Here is a 22,177-nt window from a genome sequence, read left to right as displayed (position 1 = left end):
ATCAAGAATAGGTGTTTCTACAAAATCTGAATTTTCTAAAGCAGATTTATTATTTTTAAGAAAAATTGTTTCAGGAGAACTTTCAAACTCTAATCACCGTTCACGGTAGCTCAGTCGGTAGAGCGCTCGCTCCGTGATCGAGAGGTCGTGAGTTCGTATCTCAGCCGCGACTGACCTAGTCGTTAAAGTGGGTAGCAACTGTTCCTTCGCCATGCGCTCGGCACTTTGAAGTGAAAGTTGCGGGTCCTTCGGATGAGACCTTAAAAACCGAGGCCCCGTGTCAACGGCAGGCATTGGCACGATAAAGATCCCTCACTGCTCAATGGCTCTGAGTGCCGAGTAAAGGTCAAAATTTGAAGCCCTTCACGGGCATACGGTGACGTCTTCATATGAGTGAAAAATTCTCGAGAGGGACGTTAAACAATATACAATGAATCAATCAATCAAACTCTAATCTGTAACAATATTTTACAACGTTCAGAATATAATCAGACTGGTTTCAGTAAAATTTTCCCAACAATATTGCGAGTTTTTCAAGCGATCTTTAACAGAGCTAGTGTTCTCAAATTCTGATTTAACATCGAGTAAACAAAATTTAGCACAATACTTAACTTTGCTGTTTTCTAGGTTCTGTGGAATCTGAGGTTGCTGTGGCCTCGGGAACTCGAAATGCCCGGGTAGTTGACAGTACAGGCAAATGACGTTATTTCCCGGCACTTGGTAGTTGGCTCTGAAGTATGAAGTATTAGCCCTGTTGTTAAACTTTTGGTTGTACCCTGTGTACTGCTGAAAATGCACTCCCGCGAAAAAACTGTCTAGGGGTGAGACCGTCGAAAATCTCGGGCTTGGTCGACTGAGATTCTTTACTTCAAAGGAACTATCTTCTCTTTTTTGCAGCTGCTTAGAAATAGTGGCACGGAGTTTGGATGCGTCTTCAGGATTACCAGCCAAATCAGAGTCCGTGTATCTTTAACGGTATCCCAGCCATGTTAATCGGCTATGCACAAAATTTTATTCCTGTGGTGTAAAGCTTTTTTTTCTTTATAGTCAACTTTTTCTCAATCAAATCCAGAGCTCGGAGCCTTTCTTCAGTGAATTTGAATTGTATTTTGTTACCTTCACTCTGTAAATCACAGGAATCAGCACTTTTATACTGGAATTTTTCTTGTATTTCAGATACAATGACGACTCTTTGTTTCTCTAGTGCGGTTTCAATACGCCGGTTGAAAAAGCTATCTGCGTCTGTTGCGTCAAAATCTCTATCGTCGGAATTCCTTGGTTCTAAAATTATTGGGTTACGGACATTGTTCTGTGAATCATTTTTCTCCGAATTGCACATATTCTTATCATGGACACTATAATGTATTTCCTTGAGATCTTGTAACGAATTTCGCAATGACCAAAAAACACGCCTGGAACACTATTTATAGTAAGCGCCAAATCACTCGTTCATGCAAAAATTACTATGAAGAGATCGGACATTTCCGTAATACGAGATTCAAAAACGAAAAGAGATTCATATATATAGAATTAGATTCCTTGCGTAGAGAAGCATAACTGAGAAGATCTCAGCTGATTGGATTTTCCTCCTAGTCCGTCATTGTCTGGAGTCGATCCTCAAGTTGCTTTTCAAAATGCTTTTAATGAGCTAATCGGCTAATAATGAGAAGTCTTTAGATGATGATACATCGTGGAATATTCGACAGCTAAATCCAGATGAGGTTACCGGCCCTAAAATTGGGTCTGGTCTAGCTAAAGCACTTAACGCTGCTCTCTCTAAAATCTTCAAAAGAAACCATGAATGACTTTGGTAAAAAATATACATGATATAATAGACCTTAAGATTGCACTTTGTTGAAAGTTCCACGGGAACAAACAAGGAAATATGGGATGTTCTCGGAAAACAAGCCCATTCTTCTGATTTGTCATTTTAAGAGATACAGAAGTCTCTGGTCTAGGATTTAGTACCTACTGTAAATCTAGTAGATTTATTTGCAAATTTAAAAAAATCGACAATCAAAAAACAAAAGCCATGTTATCTGATTCAGTAAGTCTTCTTTGTTATGGGTTTTACAATTTGTCAATGAAAAACGACCTGAAATCAGAAATCACTTGAATCCCATATGTACAGGAAAATATGTAGTTCTGATGTCCCTATTTCTGAAAATCTGTTTGGTGACAGCTGTATGTCAAAACGTTAAGACATTGGTTACATAAATAAGTATCCTGTTAGCTATAGATCTAACAGGGGGGCAAGGTGGAAACTACTCTGCATACAGAAACAGAGCTTTAAACTACGGGGGTGCCGCTGGAAATTTCCGAACATATCAATACAATAAATGTTCCACGTATCCAAACAAAGAATACCTATACAGACCTGGGCTACAAGAGAGGAGGACAGAGTTACTATCAGGAGCAAAGCTATTCCCGGGGAAACAGTCAGAAGAAATAGTTAAGGTGAGAAAGCTGAACATTGACTGTTGGAAGAATTTTACAAAAGAGAAATGGATTTTAAAGCGGCACAGTGACGCACAAAGGGGGAAATTGACAAATGTAGAATTTTCGCATGACCTCTGTAAATTTTGTTCAATTCCTTAAAGTATTAGGTTTCAGAAAATTACAGGTTTCAAAACCTAAAAATTAAATTTTTATGGGGAAAAATAAAAGTAAAAATAATTTCTGTCTGCCCCAGAACGAAAATATTGCAAAATACCCTGGTACTTCTTCCTCCCTATTATACGCGTGCGCAGAAAAGTGTTGAATAAATTTCCATAGTTACCATGGTCTCAGGTATCCACGAATGAATATAAATAGACCAAAAAATTTGATGTAATCTTTTTTAAAAGTTGTTAGAACATATTTCTCACCTTTGCATGCTCCAGTTGAATTTTGTTTACAAGTTTGAGCTAAAAATAAGAGTAGCGTGACCTTGACATATACGAAACAACGAAACGGTAGATACAGCCTTTGTTTTTCCGGCACTTATATTGTGCAGTCAATTCTTGCAGTTTAATTGTCATATCTTCGCTATATACTCATAATTTTCGTAAGTCTTTCTCTGTATGCTACAGATATCTTAAAATTAAGATATGATTTTGACTCACTGTGCCGCTTTAAGCCCAGTTGAAGGCTATAAAATTGATTTAATTGAGGAATCAAAACAATCTTTTATTCCGTAAGGAATCTTATTTATATAGAATGAATCAATACTGGTTCAAAATGAAGTAGAAAATTTATTAGCAAAGAGTGTCATTGAAAAAGTTTACTACATGTATCCATCAAATGAATATATTTCTTTTTTAACATTTTTACTACCAAGGAAAGATGGAAGTCAGAGACCAATAATAAATTTAAAGAGTCTTAATGAATTTATTGAATACCAATATTTTAAGCAAGAAAATCTGCATTTTGCTTTACTATGAATTGAAAAATATGATTATTTGCTTCAAGATGCTTATTTCAGTATAAAAATCATCTAGATTTCAGGAAATATTTGGCTTTTAATTGGAATGACAGTTTGTATAAATTTACTGTTCTTCCTTTTGGTTTGGCCTCTGCGCCGAGAATTTTTTCTAAAGTTTTGCAACCAACTTTTGCAGCCTTATGATCTATGAATATTAAAAATATTATTGTTGTTACTATATTGATGATTCTCTCATTGTAAATACAAGTTCTGAGAAATGTAAGGGATAAACTGAAATAGTGACAAATGAGATGGACAATCTTGGTTTCTCAATCAATCGCAAGAAGTCAGTAATGATACCCACTCAAAGAATAAAATTTTTTGTCCTTATCATTGATTCTATGGAACTTAAGGTCTTTCTTACTGATGAGAAGGTATCAAAAATTTTGACACTATGTTCAGAGATTTTACACGGGCGAATTGTTCCAATTCGTAAATTTGCATCCTTAATTGGTCTTATTGCTCTTGCATTAAATGCTATATTTGTTGCACTTTTGCATTACAAAAATTTGGAAAGAGGCAAAATAAAAAAGTCTTAAAAATTCTACAGATTATGAATCGGAAATGGTTATTTCAGAAAATAGTGTCGAAATCTTTCATCCAGTTTTTCTCAAGAAAGAGCTTTTTTAGTTTTTTTTCTTTTGCATATTATTGTTGAATAAAAATCGTTATATTTCATTTTTAACTTTGTTGGCTTATGTTTCAAAGTTTTATAACATTCAACTTTGAATAGAAAAATTAAACCAGAGGACTCTTTAAAATATATAAAGTATTTCCAAAAAAAAAGAAAAAAAAAAAACCAAACAAAGTGAAATACTTTAAAGTTTTGTTTTATTGAATACTGAATATATTATTACAATCAAATGGATGATAACATTTATACGTCATAGGTGAAGAGACCCTCTTTAAATATCTTTCCGCTATACAATGGATTTTGGTTATTTTTCACTCTCAAACGCGTGCAAAAGCCCTTAAAATGCACTTCTATCAAAGAAGTGCACACTTGACCTATGTATTTAATAGTACACAGATTTGTAAGAGAATTTTGTTATTTTGAAATAATTAATTGCAGTTTGTCGTTTTTTACTCATTACCCTACTTTTAGATGAATTATATATGGACTATGTAGGCCTAAGATACACGCAATGGAAAAACTTAATTGTTTCACTTTTTTGAAAAATTCATAATGAAAGAGTTCAAATCTAAATTTAAAACATATTATTTAAGAGGCTTTCAGCAATCTTTAGATGAAAAATATACACAGACTGTAAGTACCAATTAAGAATCGTGCCCAAAGACTACTGAAAACTTGGTAAAATGTGTTTCAATATCATTCGACAAGATGCAATTTAATAACTAGATGTACTGTGAGCAATGAGCGCACTAAATGATACCCCACCTCCCATATCAATATAATGGCAGTGTCCATGTTTTGCTGTGGGAAACCCAAAATATGTGTCGGATCACAAAATAAAATAGAAGGTCACAATGACAATATGTATTAAAGATTCTGTGAAAGTTTCATCAAATTTCATTCAGTGGTATGAGAGGAGTTGCGGATAAGAGATGAGTACATACCACAAAACGTAATCCGAGATTCTTCTGACTCTAACCCCTGCTTTTTATATTGTGAATGTGCAGGGGAGAGTCAAAGCGGAGGCCATTTAATGAAAAGTGGGAATTCAACGACACCAGCTGGTGTTGCAACTCTGCCTATCTTTTACAACTTTATTTCGCGGAGCTAAATCCTAGCTTCGCGAAATAAAGTTGTAAAAGGTAGGCAGAGTTGCGACACCAGCTGGTGTCGTTGAATTTCCACTTTTCAATATGGCCTCCACTCTGACTCTCCCCTGCACATTCACAATATAAAGAGCAGGGGTTAGCGTCAGGGGAATCTTGGATTACATAAAGCGTAACAGACGGACCGTCAGACGGACGACCATACCAATTATTATATACCCTCCCTCTTTTCAAGCGGGTGGTATAAATACTCAAGCTGTTGCAAGTCAACTATGAAGCGTCATGTATATTCTTTCAATATAACTGGTAGAACATGTTCGCTTTTGTGTGTAAACCTCTGTTGAATAAATTTATGAGTCAGGAAACAAAATACAGATATATGCATAGTGTATAATCGTGCACGAAGTTGCGTTTTATAAATAACACAATGACTTTTGGTATTGGTGCGAAATGTTTTTATTAAAGCACAGTTGTGCAATGAAAGTCATATAGATAAATAGATATGATACTGTACAAGTCTTTTGTACGAATCACTAGCACAGTCCTCTATTAGCTTCACTAGCACAGGGGGAGGGGGTGTCCCAATGTTCTTTTGTTAATATAGTGGTTAGTTATTTTTAGAATCTTTCTTCTCTCTGCCTGTCCTGTCTATATATACTTATTTCAAAGGTATTTAAAAGATTCATTACTTCAACATTCAATTATGAAAATTGTATTAATGCCAGAGTATTGAGTAACATCATACATAAAATTAATATGTGCAAAAAGAATGTATAAGAACCTATATGGTACTCACGGGCATAAAAGGTTATTATCCTTTTTACACTTACTAGTATGTCCTTATGAATAATATACATGAACACACCATTTAAATATATACAAAAATAGGTCTGTCAAAAATGGAGCGCAATTGGAACCCATGGGAATTCCAATAGATTGTTGAAATAGTGAGTCTCTAAAACCCTCATAGATAATGCCAATCAAAAACTCAAACATCTTTTTGGTGTCAACTTCAGAGTACTTTTGTGTGCAATCAGACTGTGTTTTAACAAAATAAATTTGCAAATGACCAATGACCAGGTAAGTAAATTTACGAGTTCCATTTTATTGAAAAAGCAGCTGTCAATGATATCAAAAAGCCTGGATTTTAATTTATCGTGCGCAATGGTTGTTTATAAAGTTGAAAGGTTTTTCAGCTGTTGATTTTGGTAAAATCTTGTGATTTCAAATTGTCTAAACATTCTTTGGAGTTCTAGAGTATCCACATCTGATTCACACCGCTTCTTGAATATATTGTTGCACAGTACTCTTGAAGTTTTTCCTTCACTACTATCAATATCTTAGTGAGCAGTAACGAAAGAGGCTTGGTTGAACATTTCCTGGAACCCGCAATGTAATTTTGTTTGTAAGGATTTTTATGAAGTTTCGGAATCCAATATATTTAGGGTAGTTCAAATTCATTTGGGTTCTGTGGAATATTGAAATTATTTAAAACGGACATATGATTTTGAAGACGGACCAACTCATGCAGAAGTCCTCGTCCATTATGACAGTCAAGTGTACATTCACCTAGTGCTTCAAAGAAGGCCATTGTTAAGGTCTAAATCGAAACAAACACCTACCGTTTACAAGACAATACTAGAAAATTCAACCAGCACGAAGTAAATAATGAGTGCCTGTTGTGAAGGGAGAACACAGAGAATATATAACACTTTTTATTAAAATGCCCCATTTTAGATACTGCTAGGCAGCCATATGTGACCGAACTAGGATCCTACCTGCTACTGGAAATTTGTACACAAGAATAAAATTCATACATAACACAGGGTACAATACTACTACAAGTCATTATTGACCCCTCATTCTTCACCTTTTTAGAGATTGTCTCCAGAGGCAATTTTTACCAAAAGCAGGGGAAAATATAAATATAAATTCATGCTTTTAAGATTTTGATAATTCTAAGTAAGAAAAAAATCAAACATGATATATTGTCTACTTATCAATACAGCTTATGTATATGTACTTTTTGTGCTCGAGAGATAAAAAGCTATTGAAATTAATCCATCATCTGCATAATAATCCATCAACTGCATGATATATCATGTGCACTTTCCTGTTACAGCTGCTTTTAAAAGAAAGTGAATGCAGAAAATGTACATGGCAAAGCACCTTGCTGATGTGCAGACTCACAGTCACGCATTAATAAAAAATGTCGGCTTTTACCATTCTTTTTGCGACTGGTTTGGTTTAGTTTCTATCTTCTGGGAGTCATTGGTAAGGTTTGAATATTTATGTGCAAATTATTTCACGATTTTAGATTGTTCAAAGCAAGAAAATTCTATGTGTTTGTGTGTGCATGTGTGTGTATGAAACTGTATAATATTTATCTCTTGTCAACTATTTAGTTTATTAAAACAATTTATTAACATAATAAAGTGAATGAAGTGGATTAATGGAAGATATGAAATCAAAATTATATTATATATTAACTATTGTAAATGGAAAAATTAAGTTTTCTGAATAAAGACTTTAAATGAAATAATTGATACAAATGTTGACAGAAAAATGAACAAATGACCATTCCAATTCCTCAACTATTAGTTGTGTTTTCTTGTGTCAAACTGAGCACCACCCTAGCAGTTATCCATAAATGTAATTTAACCAAATAAAGCCACACAGTCAATAGAAATTTGGGAAGAAACATGAAGTATAACGATCTGAATTTAGAGAAACACATGAAGTAGAATTACGCTGAATTATGCATCGTTTCCAAGAATCATATTACATTCTTTTCTTTTATAAAACCACTTTAAATACAGGGTTATCACAACATTTTGAATAGGGTGAATTCACCATGCATCGGACACATACCTTGCATCGGACAACTTTAGACAATAAACTCTCTTTCAACTTAAGAGTTCCGTGTATTTATTTGTTTCTGTCTTGAAGCTGGAAACTTAATTTTTTTAATGATACCGATTGTTATTATTATTTTGTGATAAAAATACCCCGAGAATGGCCTTGAAGTTACGTCGTATTTTACATCATCAAAGGGGAACAACCAGAAATTTATAATTTTGCGATTTTTAGAGTTATCGTTCTTAAAATTCGACTTCATCGGAACGAGGCAGACTTTGGTGAATAAAGTCAAAGATTGATAATTTTACAAAATTTCTAAAGAAATTTCACTTCAGTGTTCGTATAATTCTTTTAAGAGCTGGTTTTCACTAGTATGCATCGGACACTTTCCGAAGCAAAGGAAAGCACCACCATTTTCATACAGAACCCAGCTGATAGCTGTTTTTTGCGGAAAAAGAAAATAAAAACTCTATATTTTCATTCAAAATACAAGTTATCGATATATGACGTCTGGAATTTGACTCAATTTATTTCTACAAACCAGAGTATGATAAACCATGAAAAAAAGGCGCGAATTACCGCATTATAAGCATTTTAAAGCATTTAAGGCAGAGTGAGGTCTTTTGAATCGTTCTAGATTTGTGCAACGATATCGTCAATTAGATCTAAGTTGAGGGTTAATTCTAAGATAAAAGATAAAAATATATCCATGTCAAGGATTTTAAAGCACTTTAATAAAGGTATGATATTTTTCTGGTCAAAATACCGTCTGTCCGATGCATGGTAAACAATGTCCGATCCATGGTGAATTTTGAGTTATCACTAAAAACTCGATTTTAGAGGATAATTTCTTAGTAAAGGGCATATATTTGTGTCCCAAATTGATATTTTAAGCACAAACTAAATGGTAAACTCCATTTTGATAATTTTCCGTCGGTAGCGATATCGCTAGAACTTGTTGAAGTACAAGGGTATCCGATGCATGGTGAATTCACCCTAATTAAAATTATACAAGTTAAATTTCCGTGTGGGATTATTTATTTGTTTTCTGTTGTTGGGATGATAGTATTTACATAGTATTTTTTAAAATAATGTTTATTCTTTGATCTCGATTCTCCTCTGTTGAAGCTTCATGTCAACCAAATCGTGTCAGAATGGAGGTATATGTATGCCACTAGAAGGCGCTGTCCGTTGTTTTTGTCCAATCAAATATGAGGACGATTATTTTGAAAATAAGTTTTTACTATAACAAGAACACTTGTTTTCTTATCTTTCAAAGATATTTTCATTATCAGTTTGCCTTTAAGAAAGCTCTAAACACTGCACACTAAAGAGTTCCGTTTATAGGGTAGTTTTATGAAGTTATAGTTATATGTCCTTAGAAGTAAGATAGAAAAAATGGTTATTTACAGTTAAAGACAATTTTTGATAAATTAAAATATTCTTAGCGATAAATATTAGACTAATAATAAGTAAATGAATTCATTTTTTTCCATTTTCTTTCCGTATGTAAGTAAACATCAGTGATTTTTGCTTACGAATAGTGTATTGTCTTCTAACATTTTTCTTGCAGAAATAAGGCAGGTACCCTATGTCGAAAATAAACAAAATAACCCAAAATGCACACCATTATATTATAAGTCTAAAAACACTTTTTATTGATATTAAGAGCTTCCTACAGAGGAAGGCCTAAACACTGCACACTAAAGAGTTCTATTTTTATGGTAATTTTACGCTGTTAAAATAATCTGCTCTTAGAGGTGAGATAGAATTTTTTTTTTTTTTTTTTTTTTTTTTTTTTTTACAGTTAATCACACAATATTTTATAGACTAAAATACGCTTAGCATTATATTAGACCAAGTATAATGGAATAAATTTATAATTTCCATTAATTTCCCCAAATGTAGTAAACAACAGTGTTCCTGTTCATGCAGAGTCCATTGTCTTTGAACATTTTTTGTGCAGAATTAAGGCAGGTACCATATGTTGAAAATAATTAAAATAGTATAAATATAACAATAAAATTAAAGTGCACACCTTTATATGCTAATGATTTCTCAAGTCAAAAATACACCTTTTTGTCAGTGTTTAGAGCTTCCATAAGTAAGAAATCTTGTGTGCGCCATCAAGCTTATTTTAACCAAAATTGGTTACAAGGCATCCTTGGATAAAGGGAAGTTTCAATTATTACAATGAAGATCTAAGCATTTTTCAAAGGTAAGATAATCAAAAGAAAATTCAAAAATAGGATGAGGTCATTAAAAGAAATCTTAACAAGAACCACTGGGCAAAAAGCTGAAAGTTATGGGGAAGCATCCTGGGGTATAGTGTAGATTCTAAATTCAAATCATGACACCTGAGGGAAGGACGGAGATACAAAAGGGAGTTTTTTCCTTGAAATATAGAGAAAACATTCTTAGCAAGAACCACCGGGCCAACAAAGCTGAAACTTATGTTGAAGCGTCCTGGGGGTAGCGTAGATTTTAAAGTGTACAAATCATCACCCTCAGTGGGTAGGACTGGGCCATAATAGGGATCTCAGTTTTACATTAAAATATATAGAAGACAAGAGGCCCAAGGGCCGTATAGATCACCTGAGTATTGTGCAACAACTTTCAAACAATTAAATTTGGTTCGTGTTTTAAACCAGAGGCCATGAAATTCGCAATTCACAATTTTGAAAGAGGCATCATTGCTTATCATAATTATAGACTTAGCATACTTACTTTATTTACTTAATACCCAAAGGTAGATCAGAGTAACAAAGAGAAAATGCACTTCCACTTTCTAAGCAGTTGTGTACATCATCCCAAGGGAACCACTGACCTTGGGGCCACATATTTCAAAATTTTGCAAATTTTATCATAAAATGGTTGATAAATACCAATGAGCAGATCTCAAAGCATTAATTTATTTTCAGACTATGTACCCCCCCCCCACCCCTGACCCAGGAGGGGGGCATAAAAAGTAACCATTTTGCTAGATGTACCTTTCTTTATCATAAATATATTTTCTTGGATCAATGGCATAAACCCAGGAGCAAAGGAAAGATTTTCAAAGAATAAATGTATTTTCACTATATAATCAATAGAGCCCCGCCCTAACACCAGAACCCCTGACCCTGGGGCAATAAAATTCACAATTTTGGAAGAGGCATTCTTGCTCAACATAACTATGTACTTACATAGTTTATTCAATACCCAGAAGCAGAGAAGAAGATTTTCTAAGACTAAATGCATTTTCACTATATAATCAATAGAGCCCCGCCCTAACACCAGAACCCCTGACCCTGGGACCATAAAATTCACAATTTTGGAAGAAGCACTCTTGCTCATCATAACTATGTACTTAGTTAGTTTATTTAATACCCAGAAACAGAGAAGAAGATTCTCAAAGAGTAAATGCATTTTCACTATATAATCAATAGAGCCCCGCCCTAACACCAGAACCCCTGACCCTGGGACCATAAAATTCACAATTTTGATGAAGCACTCTTGCTCATCATAACTATGTACTTAGTTAGTTTATGTAATACCCAGAAGCAGAGAAGAAGATTTTCAAAGAGTAATGCATTTTCACTTTATAACCAATAGAGCCCCGCCCTAACACCAGAACCCCTGACCCTGGGGTCATAAAATTCACAATTTTGGAAGAGACGCTCTTGCTCATCATGAATATGAACTTAGTTAGTTTACTTAATACCCAGGAGCAGAGAAGAAGATTTTCAAAGAAATCATGCATTTTCACTATATAATCTATGTAGCCCCGCCCTAGCACTAGAACCCCTGACCCTGGGGCCATGAATTTCACAATTTTGTTAGATGACTCAATGCTTATTACATTCATGCCAAGGTTTGCCTGCTTGATGTCCAGGAGTAAAGAAGAAGATTTTTAAAGATTGCAATAACTTTAGTGATTTTGGCCCCACCCCTCAGGCCCCAGGGGGACCCCGACCATAAAATTCACAATTTTTGTTTCCCTTTACCCATAGATGCTGTATACCAAATTTAGTTGAAATTGGTTCAGTCGTTTCAGAGGAGAAGCTGAAAATGTTCAAATGTTAACACACGACGCTCGACACACGACACACGACGACGGACGAAAACGGATAGCAATAGGTCACTTGAGTTACTCAGGTGACCTAAAATCTTTAAAACTCTTCTTTTCTGGAACCACTGGGCAAGAAAACATATGTTTAATCATCCTGGGGAAGTGTGGATTCTAAATTGTTCAGATCATGGCACCTGGTGTATTGTGGGGCCACAATAGGGAATCTAAAGTTTTACATTAAAATATGTAGAAAAAATCTTAGAAATCTTCTTCGTAAGTACCACTGGGCAAGAAAAGCTGCAACTAATGTGGAATCATCCAGGATTTGTGCAGATTTTAAATTGTTCAAATAATGACTCATGGTGGTAGGAAGGAGCCACAATAAGGAATAAAAGTTTAACTTTGAAATATATAGAAAAAATCTTTTAAAATCCTCTCAAGAACCACTAGGCCATATATAAGCTGCTACTTATGTGGAAGTATCCTGGGGTAGTGTAGATTTTATATTGTTCAAATCATGACTACCAGGGATAAAACAGGGTTACAACAAAGAATAATTACATTGAAATATGTAGAAAAATATTGTAAGCTTCCTCAGCACCCTGTCAAATGCCAATCAGCTTACAGTGTTTCCATCCCGTGTAAATTCAGTTAATTAAATTTTATCAGGACTACTCATGACATCCGTCCACATATAAAGGGGGGCATCCTGAGCCCGTGGCATGTATTTAAACACCCTTGATAATTTACTTCACATTCCTGTAAATCATAACCAAGTTCCATTTCTCGTTTCAAATATTTCATTTAATAAAGACTTCAAAATTCAATGAAATATAACAAAATTAACAGTCAGTAAATCTATGTGTATATAAAGTCCTAGCTTAACATCTCTGGCCTAATAAAATACAGTGGATTGCGGTGTCCGTGCGGTGGAGAAATTATACGCTACTTAATTTGTATTAGTTTACATTGTTTCCTCATACCTAAGTTGCTAGTAATTTACAGTCAGTGATGTTGATGACGTAATATGATCTGATCGTTGTGATCGTTGCTGTTAAACTGGCGTTCGCTGCTCGCATATAAAACCTTCTATAATGGTCACGTGACCACAACAACCAATGAATAATTGTCCTTTCTGGAGCCTCTCAGAACTACTTTACATACATGTTGTGTAATACAAAGAAAATAACACCGCTCAAAATGTCCTTTCTACATGTAAAGTGGAAGCTCTAAATTCTATTCGATATCCATAATAAAATAAGTTCAACAAACAATCTGTAATAAAATGGACACACACAATCCTCGGCGTAGTAATACCGAACAATAATGCAAACACATAAGTCTTACGCTATACATTCAAGTTCCAAAACATTTCGTCAAATAAAACATAATTAAATGACAATGCTGCAATAAAATAACATTTAAGTATCAATTATGAATATTTGAGGACACGGACATTTCGGTGTTATTTCGATCATAACAATTGTAAAACAACAATGTTTATGTCACATGACTATTTTCTTCGTAAGAAAGATGGCAAGCGCCCAATTTACAACACATGTGATAATGCTGAAATAAATAAGTAAATTACAGTCGTAATATGGTAGATAATGACGAAAAACTGACATATAACATCTTAGTATCACTGTCCCTTACTGTCTGTTCAACAATATCTCACTAGATCGTCTAGTAACACAAAAACAGCATTTGTTTACATTACAATGTCGAAGTGCAATGTGTATTGCATCAATAATTCAGGTAAACAATAAGATAATGAAATAACATGAACAATAAAACATTTCTAATGAATTTACAACTGTATGCTACTTTACTTCACTTAAAAACACTCCATCATCAGCCTGTCAGTGCAATTAATATGCAAAATTCTAAAATCCAACCCCCATGCATTTTACAATATCTTTAAAAATCTTTTAAAAAAACACCGGACCAGAAAAGCTGCAGCTTATGAGGAAACATCCTTGGGTAGTGATGATTCTGAATTATTCATATCATGACTCCTGAGAGTAGGGCGGGGACACAATAGGCAATCCAAAGGAGCATCAGTTGAGTCAGGTGAAAAACAGCAAGGTCGATGTTACTCAGGTGAGCGTTGTAACTCATGGGGCTCTTTATATTTGCTATTGTCCTGATACAATCCTGATTCAAAACCAAATAAAAACATTTAGAGCAATAAAAGGATTTGATCTTACTCAAAACATCCTAATAACGTTGACTTTTGAAATTGAAAGACAAAAGGGAAGCACTAATAATATAGCTGCTTAATTAAAAAAATATATATAAGAATAAAAACTTCATAACATGCCTATTTGCATAATTGTTATTTTTTTTTGTCTGTTGTTTAATGTCCCTCTCAAGAATTTTGCACTCATATATATGGAGACGCAACCATGGCCACTTGCCGGTGAAGAGATCTGCTAATGACTTATACTGGGCAAAAATATAGGAAAAATATTCTTCTCAATAACTACTCGGCCGGATATGCTAAAACTTATGTGGAAACATCCTGGGATAGTATAAAGAACTTTATTCGGTTATAACCGATATTTGCCCCCCAAAATCAAACTTTGATGGAGTTAAATTTATTTAACTTCTTAAACAGGGGGGTATATGCTGAATTCAAAGCACTGAATATTTTCATAAGTAATGACGCCATATGTACGTAATGACGTCACAAATATGACGTAAATTTCAGTTTTTTATGAATTTTACAGAAACAGATTTTGTCGATATTTTGAGTTAAAGTTACCGAGCGCATGTGTGTTCAGGATCAATATTTTGATATAATGTGTAGAATGATAATATCACGAAATATGTCAATATTGTTTCTGAACTAACTTGCGCTCTATCAGTTTTGAAGCTAAAATTGTTGAAATTTTGTCCATTTTGTCCTCTTTCTGAAAGAGGATATAAAATCGGACTAGTTTGTGACGTCATAAAAACAAAAATTGTGAATACACTGTTTTGACACTATAACATTTTTTGGTAATTTATATTTCTCATACTATTTATTGAATACAGCATATTTCAGGAAGTTTTCAAAATTTGACTTTTGTGGGGGCAAATAAATGCAATATACCGCATGTAGTTCTTTGTTCAAATTATGACCCTTGGGGTATGATGAGGTCACAATGGGTATTGCAAGAGTCAAATCTGGTTTGAAATAGCATGGTAAAAGGTGAGCGATGTGGCCCATGGGCCTCTTGTTTCTTTTTTTTAATGCTACAAATTTAATTTAAAATTTAAAAGCCTTTATTCCTCTAAAAAATAAAATTGATGTTACATGTATAGCATCATACTTCCATACGAATATGAGTGGTTTAATTGCAGTATTCAGCCGTTTATTATTATTTTTATATAGACCTTTTTAAACTTATGATGAAATGGCGCCAGAAATGGCACCACCTTGTAAGTTATCTAGGAATGGATGTGGATGTCCCAATGGACGGACTGGTCCTAACTGTGATCAACTTCTACATACAGAAATAAAAAAAAATTGTTACCCTAATCAATGTCTAAATGGAGGAACTTGTTATACCAAAGATACAACGCAACTTTGTTACTGTGCTTTCCCATACTCGGGCAAACATTGCGAATATATTAGGCGTAAGTTTCCATTATGACCTCTTTTCTTTCTTAAACTCTTTGGTGTTCAATAATTTTTACGACTTCGGATCACAAAGCGAACGATATAAGGAGAAAAGGATACGAATTTTGATGCACCAGATACGCAAATCGACAAATTATGTCTCATCAGTGATGCTTATGCCGAAACGTTGGAAATTCGACACATCTAATGAAAAAATACTTTGAGAGCAGAAAAAGAGGTTCCAAAGACCAGAGCCAATTACGTCGAAGGATCAGGACTACCGGTATGCATGAGGGAATCAATCTTTATTTTGAAATTAAGTTCTATTTTGGCCAGGGCAATTTAAAAATATTTATCCGCATTTTCAAGTACCGATGTACTTAGCTCCTTGGCTGTAGAGAATCTCTGGCACAAAACAGTCTACCAGCAGATGTGAACTTATATTGTCCTTTACATGGATTTCTTCTCTTTTTTCCCTTTTTTTAAAATTATATGAAAAAGACTTCAATAAGAGTAATGTAAAAATGTTTTCAATATGGTTAACGAACATAATTGCATTTAAGTATTTCTGAATTATACTGTTCAAACAATTATTTTAAATTTTTCAAATTGTCAAAAAATAATGATAAAAGTGTTTAAAGTCTTCTTTTTGAAAGTATTGATAATCATTTCTTTTTTTCTCAGAGAATCAGAAACAGAGGATCCTTGTTTAAAAATCAATAATTTTTATTGTTTACTTTTCCGAGAAAGAATCTTCATTATTTGTATAATAAACGAGTATGGCTTCCTTGAAACTCAAATGAACCTGCATGATTTTCCGCTAAAAATAATACACTTCAAAGTGTTTGTGTGTATAGTGGTACGAAGTAACGATGTGTACTACTGAAGTAATTTTGCCTAATATGATAATTCACAAGATGTGAAGAATCCCAAAGTATGATTTTATTGAAGGAGCAGTTGTCTTATCTCATAAAGTCTAGATTTTAATTCATACTTAAGAACTAAGATATCATTTTTAGAGTTTCATTGGGATATGACCTGAAGTCGGTCACGTGATCAAATACGTGCCGACTTCGTGCCATTTCCCGTGAATCTAAAAATATTTTATTTCTTACATAAAACTGTATTTTCATTTTATATTCCCGTGACAAGGCAAAGTAGGCACTATTTAGACTTTGTTATGGAAGTGCAAAATAACGTTTCCACGATGTCATGTGACATCACAATCTTAACTTTCCAAATGGCTCGTGCAACTTTCTTTAAGGAATGACTCTAATTCTTGGCCATATTATCGAGTATAATCTGGTTTGGGTCAGTTTAAGCTTTATAATCCGCGAAGCGGATTATAAAAAAGCGGAAACTGACCCAAACCAGATTATACTCGATAATATGGCCAAGAATTAAAGTCATTCCTTATAATTTAATTTTAAAACAATTAAACAACTTTTGATGTAAAATTGTGTTGCTTTTTATAAGTTCAAATTTACCGCGCAATAATACAACCGTAGTAACGAAAGTGATTTGAAGCGAGGGGAGGTAATAACTGATACAAAGATCTAGCAGCCATGATGTTTGTTTACACGAGGTAAGAAAGTGTAATTGTTTAAAGTTGAAGGTACATTTATTAATTTTGGAATTTTCCATGGATTCCGAGGACTGGAAATGAGGGGATTGCATGGATATGATGATTAAGCTGGTCGTCAAGGGGGTGTGTCCCCATACCAAACCAGATTATACAAAATGTTTTGCGTTCCTTTTTGGAATTCAACCAATGAGAGGCGAGAATACAAACAAAATTAAATTATTTCCATATGCAAGAAAATCGGATCATGTGACCAACTGCATGTCATTGAAAATTGAATTTCAATGTCATTTTCATTGTTACATAAGGAAAAACATCAGCAAATGTTAATGCTGTACAAAGTGTAGAAAATCGTAAGTGTTGATGGTATAGACTTCTGGAAAATTTGATTTAAATTTTCTAAAAATTTCATTAGAGATTGTGAGGGTCCACATCTAATTTTCGCCACATTTAGAATATGCTGTATAACAGTGCGTTAGGTTGAAGTTTTCCTTTAGTGTATTATATATTTCTTAAGAAGTAAACATGTGAGGTTTGTGGAGCATTTGCTAGACCCAATAATATATCTTTATTTGTAATAATTTTTATGAAGTTAAGAAATCCATTATTACTGTAGAACTCATTTTCTTCACTGGTAACTGACCAAGAACATAGTTATGTGGAATAAGTCTGCTTCTTCCAAAATTGTGAATTTGATGGCCCCTGGGTCAGGGGTTCTAGTGTTAGGGCGGAGTTATACTGATTATGTAGTGAAAATGCATTCACTAGTCGATGTTCGACCCCAGTTTAAGATGTCGGACATGTCGATGAGATGTTGAACCGTTTACTACACAGGATTGAGGGGGTCTATTTTGCATTCGTTGGAATTCGGAAGAAAAACGAAATATACATCATGATGTGTCAAAATGAAAGTCTAAGGTAAAATAAAACATTTATTGACTGTGTTCTTGGACAAAATGCGTTTTGTCGACCCCTGGAATTTGACATAATAAAATAAATAAATATTTGCTTTGCACTTTTGTAATTTAACGATGCAAAAAAAAATCTGTATTTATACATGTTATATGAAATATGGAATACATAAAAAAGTTTTTAAATAAATTTTCTTAATAATCCATAATAATCCATGTAATAGAATTGAATTCAAAGTATTATTCAAATTGGACGTTTTTTTAATTGAATACTGGAATGTTTATCATATGCCCGTAAAACGAGTCTTGTTTTGTGCAGTACTGACTCTTCTGATAACTGTTGGTAGGAGATTCAGTTAGTATTTGAAAGCTAATTTATTTTGTAATAAATGCTCTTTTCAATTCAAATACTTGTTGATATCATTTTTGGCAAAAAACAGAGCAGAGTAGATTCTGGCAGAAAAACTGAGGATTGGTATTTGATGTAAAAATAGACGATGATATAAAAAAAAACCACTTTTAATGCTTTTTAGTACATACGCAGCCAAAGTAGTTAGAACTTCATCGTCTTTTCCTCTGGAATTGGAGAGTTCCAATACTTATAGGGATTTTGTGTTGCATTTTAATGTCCATATATGTTTTACACTTCTTCTAAAACAAGTTTGGATAAACAAAAGATCTCGAATGTGTGTTTAAGATTGGTAATTTTTGTTCATTTTTCTTTGAATTGTTTCAGAATTTTCATCAATTGATCTTTTCAAAACCTTTAATTATGCATGCTGAATTTTGTTTATCAACATCTGATGACAGTATGATCTTAAATTACTGTAATAATATCTTGTAAAATATCAGTAGGTAGTTAAGAGATGTTGCGTATGTCCTTGAACGGCAACTGTATGCAACATAAACTGTTCTGTAATATAATGTTTTTATGACGCACTGTAAACAATTTGTCACTTTGCGTGCCTGCACTGTTTTTCAAATCAATGAATATATTGAAAACTGCTAGAATTTTTATCGTTATTACTGCGTTTCTAGTAAATCCATATGCATGTATGCTGTGATGTAGCAAATTTAATAGATAATCATGTACATGTAATTAGCTATCATTTCTGAAAATAAAACAGAGAAAGATCCTCATACTGTAGATTCCTTATTTTTCGCGAGTACTTTTTATCGCAAATTGGCTCTTAAACGTCAAATCGCGAGAATTATAATTCGCGAATGGACGGTTGATCAACAGATTTTACATAGATTTCAGCACTATAAAAGTAAAAGCGAGTAATATTTTTTCACGAGTGATGCTTCTTGCGAAATTACGCGGAAATTAATTCCTCGCGTTTAATTAGGAATCAACAGTATACCAAAAAAAAGTAATACATCAGTTACTTGTTACAAAAATTGTATCCAAAATTTTTAGAGAACTAATATTTATAAATCAAATTACGATTTTGCTCATTCTCTTGTATAGCTTACATCCAGTTATTTTCACAAATATAATAAAACGTGCTACTGCATGAAAAATCATGCCAGGATCCATCGCCAAGAATTGACACGCAATTTTCGTTTGTATCATTGTCTGGTTGATTAGAATACCAGTTTGTGTACGTCATTGTCTTGGAAGAGTGTTCCCAGTAAAACGTGCCTTCCGAGTTTGAATCTGTACCCCCGATCCACCAAGAGTCCCCAGAGGCTGAAATTAACAATATTAAGGTACAGTTCTGTTCAACTTTCAGCGAAGCTGAGCTGAAATGTTGTATAGTACAAAATATGCAAAACTACAATATGTACCTTTGTCTTGAATCCATTTTTTCTCAACTTCAGTTTCTATTGCCAAAAGGTGTGCTCCCATAGAAATGCAGCTTTCCTAAAATGAAAGAGAAGATTAAAGTATTCTAGTTTCGTTTCCCCCCGACACTCAGTTACGAGAAGATTTCTCCGATATCTCCGATGCCAGGTTCAAGAGTTTGCCAAAGCGCACATCAGCCAATTTGTTCCTGAATAAATCGCCACACCTTGTGAAACTTTTTCCTCATCTGGTAAAGGGGAGGGAATCATTAAATGTTTTTTTTAATTCTTCAAGATAAAGTAGTTAGATGAGAGTTTAACTGTACTTAATGGGTAGGTGTGGTGTACATTATCTTCGGCAAAATTATTGTCGAAAGCAAAAAAAAAAGTAGTTTAACCTAAAGACATACAATACATTTCATCATTCGTTAATGTCTTATTTCCTTCATACTGTACGTTTTCATTATACTACTATATAAATTCGAGTTGAAACCAGGAACAGGTGTTCTCGTCTTTGCACATAGAACCTTTTGAATAAATTCTGTTTCGTATTCATGAATGCAAAAAAGGTCGGCTAATAACAAGGTGCAATTTGTACACATGGAAATTGCAAGACTGTTGGAGGACGTGATCTCCAAAAACTACATCGATTTTGTAAATCAGAAAATCAAGCGTGTTTTTATTATGAAATTCAGAGAACTGGTGATGCCATCGGAATGGTTTTGACAAAACTTTCGAAATGAAATATGACAAGGTAGGTACATTTACGAGTCCATTATTGACAAAGTAGTCGTCTATGATATCCAAAAAAAGGGATTTGGGGATTTCAGTATCCATATTTGATTAATACCACCCTTAAAAATTGCAGTTTTTATCTCATTCTGTAAATTCCATGAAATTTTATTGAAGATAAACCAAACAATCAAAGTGTACAAAACAACGTCATCATTGATATTTACTATATCAACTTCTGCGTACTTAATTGTTACGAGCATTGGCATTTAATTGAGACCTGTTCGTGCTGGTTGTCTTGTATTAATTTTGTTTACATTTTATTGCAGTTATGTTATATGATAAGAAAGGGCTTAGATTTTACTTAACTTCAGAAAATTCAAGTTGTTTATAGAAGCAAAGGGAGCTGGCATTCAGAATTATGACGTCGTTGGACGTCATGAAACTAAACGACGACGTCGCCAGGTGATCATATAATTCTTTTTATTTAGGCCTAATGATGATTTGGCAATTATCAGCGTATCAAGCTGATATTTTTAACACTTCTTAAACTTTTGTTGTTTTATGTTCCTTATAAATATTGTAATCAGCGACGGCATGGAATTAATTTTATCGCATCAGTCCATGAACATTTAAATGTACTTGACAAGAAAGGAGCTTCTTGTATTCTCCTTAAAACTATTGGGTTTGATTAAAGATCAAAGCTAGATACAATAGAACCCGCTTATAACTACGTGCTAAGGACCAACGATTCTGTTTTGATAATAAAAGTAAGTTTTATCTTTAAGAATTGCAATAAATTTTTAAGCGTCAACTGATTTTAAGTGTTGTTGCCATAAACGTATTTTACTGTTTTGCCTTGCCTTTCGTTTTAGGTTGTTCCAGCCCTACTTCTAATGGTATCAAAAACAAAATCTGGCTGCACTTCTGAAACTTCTCCACCACATTCCGAAATTCTTATTCTTTCATTTATAAGATAAAAGAACTATTTATTAGTTAAAGTATATACCTTTGAAGAACTCCATTGAAGTCCCTTTTTCACAAAGCAATAACTATTCTCTTCGTTCTTTATCCACGACACAGGACAGTCTACAATATGAATATCACAACCATTTGAACATTAGAAATTGTATAACAATAATACTGCTGTTTTGATTCGAACACCTCCTGTTTGAACTTTTGCAAAGGGAAAACGCAAAGAATATTTAGCAGTATCTTTGCGATTTTCCCTCAGTCTTTCAAATTTTGGTATAATGATTTTATAATTCTTGACCGGTCACGCTAGCCTAGTGGTAGAGCGTTCGCTTCGTGATCGGGAGGCCCGGGTTCGATTCTCGTTGCGTCATACCTAAGAGGTAAGCAAAGACAGTGACTGTTCCTTCGCCAAGCGATCGTCACTTAGAAGTGAAAGTCACTGGTCTTTCGGATAGGACCTTAAAAACGT

General features: G+C 33.8%; 1 protein-coding gene and 1 pseudogene across 1 annotated transcript; both read right to left on the bottom strand.

Annotated features, from left to right (window-relative positions):
• Positions 1-477: 477 nt before the first annotated feature.
• Positions 478-1,444, bottom strand: LOC134244065 (uncharacterized; annotated as a pseudogene).
• Positions 1,445-13,663: 12,219 nt separating this feature from the next.
• Positions 13,664-21,812, bottom strand: LOC134244063 (hepatic lectin-like). The gene is made up of 4 exons (XM_062726341.1): positions 21,743-21,812; positions 20,005-20,080; positions 19,690-19,906; positions 13,664-14,270 (listed from the first exon to the last, which is right to left on the bottom strand). Exons 2-4 carry the CDS (start codon positions 20,063-20,065, stop codon positions 14,252-14,254), a joined length of 297 nt encoding a protein of 98 aa, XP_062582325.1. The 5' UTR covers positions 20,066-20,080; positions 21,743-21,812; the 3' UTR covers positions 13,664-14,251.
• Positions 21,813-22,177: the final 365 nt, after the last annotated feature.

Source organism: Saccostrea cucullata, unplaced genomic scaffold (assembly GCF_032062105.1).
Source record: "Saccostrea cucullata isolate Sc308-1 unplaced genomic scaffold, CSIRO_AGI_Scuc_v1 ctg5020, whole genome shotgun sequence".
NCBI classification, from domain to species: domain Eukaryota; kingdom Metazoa; phylum Mollusca; class Bivalvia; order Ostreida; family Ostreidae; genus Saccostrea; species Saccostrea cuccullata.
This window is presented reverse-complemented; position numbering and strand designations above follow the sequence as displayed.